The 11,496-nt window shown below is 61.8% G+C and overlaps 6 protein-coding genes across 6 annotated transcripts; 2 read left to right on the forward strand and 4 right to left on the reverse strand.

Annotated features, from left to right (window-relative positions):
- Positions 1-189: 189 nt before the first annotated feature.
- Positions 190-1,395, reverse strand: MFIFM68171_08704 (DNA mismatch repair protein HSM3 N-terminal domain-containing protein; the record flags this gene model as incomplete). Its single annotated transcript, XM_071064124.1, has 2 exons — positions 190-1,217; positions 1,275-1,395. 2 exons carry the CDS (start codon positions 1,393-1,395, stop codon positions 190-192), a joined length of 1,149 nt encoding a protein of 382 aa, XP_070920225.1.
- A 473-nt stretch (positions 1,396-1,868) lies between these two features.
- On the forward strand, positions 1,869-2,815 carry RPC31 (DNA-directed RNA polymerase III subunit C31; the record flags this gene model as incomplete). Its single annotated transcript, XM_071064125.1, has 2 exons — positions 1,869-2,024; positions 2,087-2,815. The coding sequence occupies 2 exons, from the start codon at positions 1,869-1,871 to the stop codon at positions 2,813-2,815; spliced, it is 885 nt and encodes a 294-aa protein (XP_070920226.1).
- A 306-nt stretch (positions 2,816-3,121) lies between these two features.
- On the reverse strand, positions 3,122-4,666 carry MFIFM68171_08706 (Nucleoporin; the record flags this gene model as incomplete). The annotated part of the gene is made up of 3 exons (XM_071064126.1): positions 3,122-3,968; positions 4,033-4,518; positions 4,599-4,666. 3 exons carry the CDS (start codon positions 4,664-4,666, stop codon positions 3,122-3,124), a joined length of 1,401 nt encoding a protein of 466 aa, XP_070920227.1.
- A 415-nt stretch (positions 4,667-5,081) lies between these two features.
- FIP1 (Cleavage polyadenylation factor subunit fip1) lies at positions 5,082-6,353 on the forward strand (the record flags this gene model as incomplete). Its single annotated transcript, XM_071064127.1, has 4 exons — positions 5,082-5,264; positions 5,322-5,374; positions 5,443-5,654; positions 5,743-6,353. The coding sequence occupies 4 exons, from the start codon at positions 5,082-5,084 to the stop codon at positions 6,351-6,353; spliced, it is 1,059 nt and encodes a 352-aa protein (XP_070920228.1).
- A 172-nt stretch (positions 6,354-6,525) lies between these two features.
- On the reverse strand, positions 6,526-8,085 carry MFIFM68171_08708 (Ankyrin repeat-containing domain protein; the record flags this gene model as incomplete). The annotated part of the gene is made up of 1 exon (XM_071064128.1): positions 6,526-8,085. The coding sequence occupies one exon, from the start codon at positions 8,083-8,085 to the stop codon at positions 6,526-6,528; it is 1,560 nt and encodes a 519-aa protein (XP_070920229.1).
- Positions 8,086-9,104: 1,019 nt separating this feature from the next.
- Positions 9,105-10,349, reverse strand: MFIFM68171_08709 (uncharacterized protein; the record flags this gene model as incomplete). Its single annotated transcript, XM_071064129.1, has 1 exon — positions 9,105-10,349. One exon carries the CDS (start codon positions 10,347-10,349, stop codon positions 9,105-9,107), a length of 1,245 nt encoding a protein of 414 aa, XP_070920230.1.
- Between the last annotated feature and the right edge of the window lie 1,147 nt (positions 10,350-11,496).

Raw genomic sequence — 11,496 nt, forward strand, 5'->3', positions numbered from 1 at the left:
ATACCAGTTAGATATCACCGACAAGTCAGTTCCCCTACGCCACTCGATAAGTACGCCGAGACGGAGCAGCTTTGCCATGGTCCCACCATCCCCTGCCACCATTGCCCTCCATGGTAACAGTTACATACCAGGAGACAGGGTTTATCTCGGCTCAGCAGCAGTCCACCACGCCCCACCGCCCGCCCTGGCTCACCGCATGGCCAAGCGAACCGCCTCCCCGGGCATCACCTCGCGCAGCCACTCCCTCAGCGGCTCGGCCTCCTCCTCCACCGTCCGGTCCGGCAGGCTCAGCAGCGCCTCGCGGAGCACCTCGTCGCCGGCCGTCGCCTCGCCCAGCACCGCCCGCATCGTCTCCACCTTGCCCGGCGACCGCCCCGTCACGCGCATCAGCCCGACGAACGTCTCGAAAAAGTCCACCAGGCTCAGGTGCATCAGCAGATCCGCCCTCTGCACCATCCGCAGCGCCGCGAACTGCAGCAGGCCCTCGCCCGGCCGGGGGTGCGGGTGCGCGTGCGGATGCGGAACCCCGTCGTTGCCGCTGCCGTTGCCGTTGGTGAGGTGGGGTGCCGTCGGGGCGGGGATGGCGGAGCGGGAGACGGCGGCGAAGTTGAGGGCGGCCAGGCGCGGGAGGAGGCGCAGCACGCGGCCCTGCGCGAGCGAGAGCTGGTGCGCGTCGCCGGCCGTGTCCGGGTGCCGGCCCGAGCAGAGGTCCAGGAGGGTGGTGTACATGGGTGCCTCGTTGAACAGGAGGTGCCAGAGCTTGCCGTGTCCCGGCGCCTTGCGGAGGACGAGGTCGATCTGCGGCGCGTCCCGCGGCGGCGGAGGCGGAGGCGGCGGCGGCAGCTCGCAGTCGATGTCGAGCAGGTCGCCGAGCACTTTGCCGCCTTTCTGGCCGACCTCGACTTGCGGCGCGGCGAGCCAGCGGCGGATGAAGGCGCCGACTAGGGACGTCATGAGGGAGAGGATGGCGGCGTCGGCGGGGCTGGCGGCGGCTTTGTGAATGATGGTCATGGCGAGGAGGTTGGCGGCTGGCGCGGGGGATTCGAGGGCCTGGATGAGCGACTCTTCGGAGGCTAGTTGGAGGACCTGGGTGAAGGAGACCGGTCTGAGGAGCTTGATGGTGAGGCTGGCGAGAATCGCGGGGTCCTGGCCGTATTGCTTGAGGATGATGGTGAGCCTGGGCAGGAAGCGGGGGATGAGGGGGGGAATGTTGCTTTCTGGATGTCATGTTAGCCTAATGAGTACTCTTAAGACGGTGTGTTTTTGCGCGTCACCTGTAAGTTGAAGCTCTACATCGTCAAAGAGCTTTGGAATCAGCGGCAGGGTGGGATCCTGGACGAGGTCGTCAAGGTGCTTGTCGAGCTCGTCCAGTCCTGTGATTGGTGCGGTGTCCATGGTGCCCTGGATTCCGGGGGGTCTGTTTGTGTGGGATCGATGGGATGGTTGATGACAGTGAAAGAGACCAGGTTTAGTGCAATGGAGACGGCCTTGTAATGAATAAGAGGACGAGAGAGGATACAGCAGGCGACTGCAGTAGCAAAGCGTCACTCATCGAGGGGTCAAGTTGGGGAAACGATGCGGGGCAGAGAGTGACCGGGCCCAGCCAAGCTCAATGGCCATGCGGTGTGGGGATGTGGGAGGGGGACAGGGACCGACAGGGGATACGCCGCGGCGGGTCCTGGCGCATGCAAGGCTGATGCCCCGCCTGAATTTTTGGCATATCCGTCTCTTCGCACCACACTTTGGATTGACTCGACTCCGAATCCCGAGCTCCGTCGACTGCACGGGCAAGGCGCATAATTGGTTCCGGTCGCCTGCCGCAGCTTCACAGATTGACACACACAAATCGGCACAGAGCAACCGGCAGCATGTCTGGTCGAGGCGGACGGGGCGGACGGGGAGGCCGTGGTCGCGGGCGCGGCGGGCCGCCGGCTAACGGGAGGAGAAGCGTTGCTCAGAACAGTGTCCCCTGGTCGATGGACGCAGATATTGTTCTGGACGGGAAGCCATCGGAGCTCTTTCCGGTACGTTGCTGGCTAACGCATTCGGGCGCCTGAGTGCCCTTCGCTAACTCGCTGTGTCACAGCCGTACAACGTCCCCAAAGCCCCCGTCCTCTCAAAGAAGGAAGAGAAACAAGTCTCGTACTTCCTCCTCTTCCGAGAGCAGATGCACGACGATCCGCTCTATACGCAGGCACGGACATGGACCCAGATCCCAACCGGCACCGGGCGCACGTACGGCCAGGAGCAAATCAACAAGCGCTACGGCCAGACCACCAAGGCCACCATCGACCCCTTCACAGCCGTCCCCACATACTCGCACAAATTCCAACAGGTCGCCCGAGCACTACCCGACCTCGCATCACGGCCCTTTGCCAAAGAATTCTTCCCGCCGGAACTGCATGCCACGCTGGACGGCGAGGACGAGCCGAGCGGACCGGCAAGCAAGCGGCGGAGGGTCGGTCCCAAGCTGCTCGGGCTGTCCAACATCACGTCGTACAAGACCGCCGAAGAACTCTTCCTGCCCGAGGGGCAACGCCAAGACCTGGACGGCGCTGCCAGCCTAGACAAGGCACTGCAGCTTTTGAGCTCAGTCGAGAAGGGCAACGAGGGCGACGATGACCTGCTTTCGGGCGACGACGACGACGATTGGGTCAAGACCAACGAGGGCGACGATGAGGACGGGAACGCGGAGGAGGATGACCAGTACGAGGACGAGTCGGGCGACGATTATAACGCCGAGGCATACTTTGACGGGAACCAGGATGACGATGACTATGACGAGGGAGGTGACGACGGGGGCGACTTTTTCTAGCGTTTGGTGAGCCGGTTAGAAGACCTTGGAATTGCTTTCTGCATTTTCTGGCGCGTGGATGGGGTATCGGTTTGGCGTGATAGGAAGGTCAGCACAGTGTCTGACTGACAAGACGGCATTTCCAAAAGGGAAATTTTTTTTTTTTTTTTTTTTTTTTTTCTTTTTCTTTTGGCCTTCTGTAGCATTTTGGACACGAGACAGGCATGTGTGGTGTTACTGCTGGGTATTCCAAGACACTATGCTCCCGCAAACCCCCACAATGATATTTTATTGTACAAAGCCTACCGCCCCATCTATCGAATCCCCTCAGCTGCCGTGGCCCATGAAATCCCTCAGCTGCAATCCCGTAACGCCCTCCTTCACGCTCCCCACGGCGCCAGCAACCTTGAGGATGCTCTCCTCAAAGTCCCGCAACACGGCCGCCAGCTCGAGGACCTGCTCGTTCACGCCGCCCTGGCTCGCGTTCCTCGAGTGCGCGGCCGCCCTCTGCAGCTGCTCCACCATGTTGCCCTGGACGCCGTGCAGATGCACCTCGATCTCGCCCAGGTTCTTCTCGAACTTCTTCATCATCTCGTCCATCTCGTCGGCCGTCTTGGAGAAGAAGCTGATCAGGTCCGCGTTGCTCTGGGCGTCGGCGTCGGCCGACCCGCCGCTGGCCGCGGCCTGCTGCCCCCTAGTCGACCACAGCCCGGCTTGGTGGTACTGCGTCGGCAGCTTGAGGTTGTCGATGGCCTTGAACGAGAGGCGCGCGTTGTCGGCGTCCGTCTTGACCAGCTCCCGCAGCTGGTCGATGGCCACGACGTCGCTCGACAGGGCATTGTTGGCGCCCTCGGACTTGCGCGTCACGAAGCTGACGTCGGTCGGGATGGCCGCGAGCTGCTCGGCGTGCTTGGGCAGGAAGGCTTCGACCGCGTCCCGGTCCTGGATGCACTTCTGGATCGCCTCGTCGATCATGGCGATTTCTTTTTGTAGGCTCTCCTGCAGGTCGTTGAACCGTGTTGTGGATTTGATGTTGCTCAGGTCGATGCGCACGCCGGGGACTACCTGCGGCTGCTTGTTCGCCGACTGGCCCATGGTCAGCCCGACCTGCTGAGCCTGCTGCTGCTGTTGTTGTTGCTGCTGCTGGGGCTGAGCCGCAGGCTGGCTTAAGCCGCTGCGAGTGCTGTCAGTGAGGCCCGAGGATTGAAGGAAAGGGGGAGGGGGAAGGGGGGACCTACAACAAGCCGCCTCCTTGAGGCTTGGCTGTCTGGCCGAAGAGCCCGCCCGCCGTGCTCGCCGCCGGCTTGCCAAACATGCCGCCGGTATTCGCGGTCGAAGCGCCAAAGAGTCCTCCCGTCGCCTGGGGCTGTTGCTGCTGTGTGGCAGAGGCCCCGAAAAATCCCCCCGTCTGAGCTGGCTGCGTCGTTGTTGTGCCCCCAAACAGTCCTCCGGTTTGCTGCGGCTGCTGGGCAGTCGTCGCCGAACCAAACAATCCTCCTGGCTGCTGCTGCGGCTGGTTTGTAGTTTGCTGGCCAAACAAGCCGCCGGTCTGCTGAGGTTGCGGGGCGGGCGTCTGTGTTGTTGTCGAGCCGAAAAGACCGCCGCCTTGCTGGGGTTGCGAAGTCGCCGCGCCGAACAAAGAACCCGTTTGCGCCGGCTGCGTCGTCGCGGCACCACTCCCAAAGAGTCCACCCGCTGCTGGGGCCTGGCTTGTACTGGTTCCACTGTGCGAGCCGGGTCAGTGTCTTTGCATTCCACCCGTGTCTCACCCGCGAGACACGCATCACGAACAAACAGAACTCACAACAGATTGGCCGAACCCGTGTTAATGCTGAGCCCGCCGGGGCCGCTAGCCGACCGTGCGAGCGCCATCGCAGAAACGTCCTGCGGTAAGGGATAATCGGAAACAGTATTGCTGCAACGGGAATGCGGGCTGTGGAGAGGGCCTGTTGTTTACCGATGTGGTATGTACGTACACGGTGCTGGCCTGTGTTTTGTATGGGTGCTCGACGGCTTTTCTGCCCCACGACTCGAGCTGCAGCAGCTGGGCCCTTGTCGCGTGTGGACCAGGAAGCGCTCTGCGTGCTTCCGACCGCCTGCCTAAACGAGGTAGCTCGCTCGGTGAAAGGCTGGTCAATTCGCCCCGTCGTCCAACCGGGCTCACCCTGCAGCTTCAACTCGCCAAGTCCAAGGACTAACAAACAGCATTCTTTGCAGCCGTACCTTTCGTTTTTCATTTTTTTTTTTTTTCTATTCCAGTCCCGTGTAGCACTCCAGGAACGCCACAATGGATATCGACGACGAAGATGATTTCTATGCGCCCGAGGAGCCCCAGGCCCCGAATACGCAGCCGGCACCAGCTGCACCAGCTGCACCAGCTCCAACCGCAACAAAGAACGATGCAAACGAGGAGCTAGAAGAGGGCGAGGAGGAAGACGAGGGCGGGGAGATGGACGAAGATGATGACTCGGTATGCGCTACTCGATGGCACGCATAAAGTGCGAATTAGCTCCTAACCACTTCCCAGGACATCGACATCATCACCGAGAGAAAGGACGGCTCCAAACCAGCCCCTCCATCGTGAGCCGCCCCCCTAGCGACAGTGTCAGAGCAAGACTCACTAACCATCGCCATCGCCCCATCTCCAGTCAATCACGATACAGCGAGATACGGAACATCCCGCAGCGCTCCGCAGCAAACGACACAGCCGTCGTCAAACCCGCCCCGATCAAGCGGGAAGAGCCCTCGCGGCAATCCACCACGGAGCTGCCCCCAGTATCAACCTCCAAGATCGACGTCAACGCCATACCCACGCACAAGCCCAGCGGGAAGCCGCTAACCCAAGTCAACATTGACGAAGGCAAGGCCCCTCCCCCCACCACCCAGTCTCCAAGACCCGGAAAGGAGGTATTTTACAATTTTACTAACCCCCCCCACCCTTTCAAAAGACCTCCCAGACAACGACAAGCCCTGGCGCAAGCCCGGCACCGATCTCTCGGACTACTTCAATTACGGGTTCGACGAGTTCACGTGGGCGCTGTACGCGCAGAAGCAGGAGGCGCTGCGGGCCGAGTACAACCAGGAGGCGGTGGCGCAGAAGAACAAGAAGATGATGGAGGACATGGCCAACATGATGATGATGGGCGGGATGATGGCGCCTCCGGGGATGCCGGGCGCGGGGCCGGGAGGAGCCGGCGGCGCGGGGGGTGGAGGAGGAGCAGGCGGGGGCCCGTCAGCGGTGCCCGGTGCCGTCGGGCCCGGCGTCGCCGCCGCCGGCATGCCCGGCATGGAAGGCATGACCCCCGAGATGCAGGCCATGATGCAGCAGGTCATGGCGAGCGGCATGGACCCCAGCCAGATGGACATGAGTGCCTTGTATGCGGGCATGCAGGGCGCCGGGCCCGTGGGGGGAGGCGGCGCAGGTCAGGGCGGGCAGGGCCAAGGGTTCGGCGGCGGGTTCGGAGGCAATCAGGGCCAAGGGTATGGCGGGTATGAGCAGCAGATGGGAGGGGGAGGAGGGGGTGGGAGGGGAAGGAGGGGACGTGGTCAGAGGTGGTGAGCATGGTCAATTTCCCTCCTTTTAGAAGGGGAAAAAAATAGGCTAGAGCCAGCATGTGGTAGATTAATCGGTCATTTGTCTTGAAAAAAAAAAAAAAAAAAAAAAGACGATACGATACCCTTCTAAAAGAAAAAGGAAAAAAAAAAAAAAAAAAAAAAAAAAAAAAAATATGCTACGGGGATTGGTCTAATGATAACGCCTCGGTAATGGCTGGCTTGCACGTGGCCCTGATCTCCTTCATCAGCGCAGCCCGGCTGGCCGCGTCGTAACCCTGCAGGTCTACTCCGGCTTTGACGAGAGCTTCGATGGCGGGGATGTTGTTCGCCTGCACCGCCGCCATCAGCGGCGTGCTCCCGAAGCAGTCTCTCGCGTTGATGTCGGCGCCGTGAGCTAGCAGTTTCGCGATGGTCTTCATCCGCGCCTGCGCCGTCTCTTCCTCGTTCATGATCTTCATCTTCCGCGGGCGCGCCCCCGGCACCGGCTGCGCCGAGCGCATGCAGCACATGTGCAGCGGCGTCAGGCAGCCCTTCTTGGTCAGCGCGATGAAGCCGCGCTTGACGTCCCCGCCGAGGTCGATCAGGCGGTCGGCCTCCTCGTAGTCGCCGAGCCGGCAGGCCTCGCCGAGCGGCGTGATGGCCGTGTAGGGGATGTACATCTTAATATCGCACTCGACGTTGGCGCCCAGCTCGAGCAGCAGCGGCACGGTCGAGTCCCAGCAGCGATTGGCGTAGGCGTAGTAGAACGGGGTGATGGTCCACTCGTCCTGCACGTCGAGCTCCGTCTGGATCTTGTTGTCCACCAGGTACCGGACCACGTCCGTGAGGCCCATGCCGGCCGCGTAGTGCAGCGCTGTCAGGCCGTGGCCGTACTCCCGCTCCAGGCTGGACGTGGAGAGCGTGGACGGCACCATCTGGTACGACGCCCCGCGGGACAGCAGCAGCTTGGCCGTCTCGGACCGCGAGTGGCACAGGGCGAGGTGCAGAGCCGACCACTTCATCGGACCGATGTCCTGGGGCTGTTCCGTGGCGTTGAGGAGTCCGTAGAGCGGGATGCAGTCGCAGAGATGCTGCGAGGCGATGTCCAGGGGAACTCCGTGGTCGGCGAGGATGCCGACGATGTCGTCGTGGCCGGCCCTGGCGGCGAGGTGGATGGCACGGTAGCGCCGGACCACCAAGTCGGGCTTGCCCGAGACCGGCTCGACGGCCGACGAGACCTCGCTGGGCTGGGACACCAGCGGGTCCGAGACGGACTCGGCGTCGGAGCTGCTGAGGGGATGGCGCGACACGTCTGAGGTGGAGACGGTCATGGACTGGGCAGTGGTGGGCGTGGCGGCATGGTCGGCGTCGTCCGTCTCCAGCGACCATTTCACATCCCATACGGAATCATAGCTGTCCTCGCCCGGGTTCGCGGCGGCGGCGGCGGCAGCAGCCCGGGCCGCGGCATTTGCCTTCTCCCACTCGGGCCTGGACAAGCTATCGATGAACTCGTGATTAGGGTCGATACCAGCAGCAAGCGCCATCTTTAGCGTGCCGACCAAGCCGCGGGCAGCGGCCCACGCGAGCGGCCGTGCATCGCCGCGGTGGGCCGCGTGCCTGTAGAGGAGCGGGTTCGCGGTGCCGTAGACTCGTCGATTCGTCCGCGTGAGAGCGGCAATGTCCCGGGTATTGTCGAGGTTCTCGATAACAAAAACGAGGAGCTCGATTGGCAGGGCGGCGATCGAATGCGACGCCATCGCGCAGAATGCGGCTCAAAAGCAACTGGTTTGCCGACCGCTGTGTGACTAAGATGACTGCACCAGCACAGCAGCACAGCACAGCACACTGCACAGCACTGCCCTGCCCTGTAATCTGTCGGCAGCTGCTGGCGCTGGCGCTGCTACTGCTGCTGCTGCTACTGCTGAGAGTCTCTGTCGGGTGTGGCCGTGGCCGTGATGGTCGCAAAGCTGCCCTGCCGAAACAGCGCCAATCTGCTGCAGCCAATGGTCACAACAGCACGACGGCAATACTTGACTTCGTTTGTCGCTCGCGCAAACGACACGAGCAGTTCGAGACGAGCGCCCCCGACACTCTCTCCCATTATGGCGACGGACGCAATCCAAGCCCGGCGGAAGAACTTTGTTGCCGGCGCTTTGATCGCCGTTGGTCATATTAAGGTCCCCAGTTTATCCTAGCGATGCCACCGAACCCCGGTTTCCCCGGAGTCGACGGGCTGCAGGTAGATCACTTCCCGATCCAACTCCATTCGCTCGTTCCTCCTTTTTACCCATTCCTTCAACCTTCAGCAATCGGCTCATATCAACCGCCGTCCCGAGTAACGTCGAGCCCATTAGAGCTGCCATTAATTATTGCCTTCCCCAGCTCGAAGGCCTGCCTCCTACCGTCTCCAATTCTCACATTTCTCCCAATCCTCTCACCATCGTGAAATTTCGTTTCGTCATCGTCCCAAGGTATCCTTACCCTGCCCTGCCTTCCCCTGCCATGCCCTACCATGCCCTACCATGCCACCTTCCTTCGTCGTCCTGGGTATTGAGCATTTCCCCCCATGATCAATCCATAAGACAATTGGCCCTGAAACCGCCACAAACGCCACGGATAGCGCCCCTAATTAGCGGTCAGATGAAAATGCTCACCGTCCCCAGGCCGCCTCCCATCCTGAGAGACAAAACCCATCCCCATCATTACCAGGATTCATCGCGCATCACACATCACCAGGAAAGAAACGAACACACTACAACAACAACAACTACTACTACTACTCAACCAGCGTGCCAATCGGACGCACCTGCTTCGGCGGCCGGATGTAGTCCGCAATCCTCTGCGTAAAGCTCCCCTGCCTGCGCAGCGTCTTTGACTGCTGCTGCTGCTGCTGCTTCTGTTGTTGTTGCTGGGTTTGGTAAGTCTGGGTCTGGGCCCGGGTCTTGTAATCACCATCACCACGACCACCACCACCACCACCACCACCACCACCACCACCACGACCACCACCACCACCAACCTTCTCCTCCACCCCCACCACAACCGGCACCGGCGCCTTCCGCCCCTCCAGCGCCCGCTCCGCCTCGCTCCCGCCCGTGGTGTAGCTCGGCGCCCAGCTCGCCCGCTGCGCCACGTGGCCCTTGCGGAACGGCGGCGGCTTCGGCTCGGCGCTCCCGCCCAGGACGTAGAACCGGCTGCCGCTGCCGCTGCCGTTGCCGCTGTGGTTGCGGCGGTGGCGATACGGGTGCGGGTGCTGGTGCGGGCTGTCGGCCGCGGACGACGCTGTTGCAGCAGCTGCTGTTGTTGTTGCTGATGTTGGCGTTGTCGCTGAGGTGTAGTACTGCCGGTGCGGGTCCGGCCGGACTTTTGGGGGAGCCGAGGCGAAGCCGGCGGAGCGCTGGGAGAGCGCGCGGAAGACTTGCTCGCGGCGCTCGCGGTCTTGGGCTTCGGCGCGCGCGATGAAGAGCTCGTAGTCGGTAAGGGGCGCTGCGGTTGGCTGTCCCCGTTCCTGTTCTTCTTGTTCTTGTAGCTGTTGCTGTTGCTGTTGCGGGGTTGGTCTGTCTTCGCGAGACGGCTCGCCCGGGGTCCATGCGACCGGCCGGCTGTTGACGGGGACGTGGACCGCTGTTTGCGACGCCTGGAATGGGTCCTCGACTAGCGTGTAGGAATGGCGCGTTGTCCCGGATTTAGAGTGTCTCCGCGTCGAGTCGCCTGGCTGAGATCCTTGTCTTGATCGCTGCTGCCCGCTGGCTTGAGACCCGGAGGGCGTGTTGGCCTCCCCCATCGTCTGCATCGGCCGTGAACGCCGCCTCGGCTCCATCTGCTGCCGCGTCGGGCTCATTGGCGAAACCGCCAGCCGCGAGAAATCGGCGGCGGCATGCTTGGGCTCATAGATGAACCGTGGCTTTGGCTCTTCTGTGATTGTCTCCGACGTCTGGATCGGCTTTGGCCACGCCTTCAAGCGATCTCGAAAACTGGCCTTCTTCTTGAGTTGCGGCTGTTGCGGCGTTGCGCTCGGCATTTCGGGGGCCACTGCTGCTCTCCCTGCGAACGCTGTTCTGGCGTGGTACGGCTGAGCTTGTGTGGTGTCGCCTGCATGCGGCGCTGGATCACGTTGTGCTGCTGCTGCTGCACCTGCCTCGGTGGGATTTACCAGGGGGACATTTGTGTCACCCAAGAGTTTCTGGAGATCAAGAGTGCTGTTGCTAGTCCTTCGATACGGCCGCCTGCTCGCCTTTGTACTCGTCGCGCCCTGCAGCAGCCGGCCAACGATGCCCGGGTCGTCGCGGTTGGGTGCGAGTGGGCTACTAATAGCAGCCGTGCCGCTAGCCATGCTCCTGTCAATCCGGATCTGCCAGGGGTCCTGACCAGGGCTCCTGTCTGACGTCGCCTGGGCTGGAGATGGTGGAGTCGCTGCCGGCTAATCAGTGCCTGCGTTTTCGCCTGGATCGCCGCGACCCTTGTCCGCGGATTCCCCTTGCCTGCTGAACCTTGTTTTCCGTGCATCGGCCGTCTTGGCCGCTTAAGGTGATCGTGCTTGGTTAGGGGGGGGGGGGGGGCGGGAAGTCTCTTTTTGTCTTTGCCTCGAGAGGGGGAAGCGAAGAAACCAGATACCGAACCATCAGGCACGATGCACTTCAAAAGAGGCGAGCCGAGGACCTTTTCAACCTGCAGTATCCCAAGTTGTCACATCTCACATGGCCCGACGTGATGGGCGCTAGACTTAAGGACAGGTGACCAGTCACGCATTCCAGTGCGCTTGTCAGAAAATACTAGCCTGAGCCAGTTAGTTCTCCAGGCGTCTCCTCCGCACGCCAGAGGCATTTCCGCCCCAAACGGTGCTGGGCGCAAAAGAGCTTGGAAAGGCCGCATGAACGAGCTGTTCTTGCATTCCGTCGACGAATAATCGCCCAGTACCGGACTCGGAGGGGTACGGGGCGGGGATCGTACGACGGGTTGTTTGGAATTAAGGACCTCGAAGCCGCATCTGGCAGCCTACAGACTTCTCGGCCGACAGCTGATGGAGGATGCCGAAATGAGCACAATTCAACCCTTTCGAGTTCAGCTGGAAACAAGCATGAAGCAATTTGCCGGTTGCCCTCGGCAGCCAGTGAGGCTCAACTGTCCGGTATGTATCTTGGTTTTCTCGGCAGGGATCTAGGTTCTCT

The sequence above is a fragment of the Madurella fahalii genome, assembly GCF_045866475.1.
Source record: "Madurella fahalii IFM 68171 DNA, scaffold_5, whole genome shotgun sequence".
NCBI classification, from domain to species: domain Eukaryota; kingdom Fungi; phylum Ascomycota; class Sordariomycetes; order Sordariales; genus Madurella; species Madurella fahalii.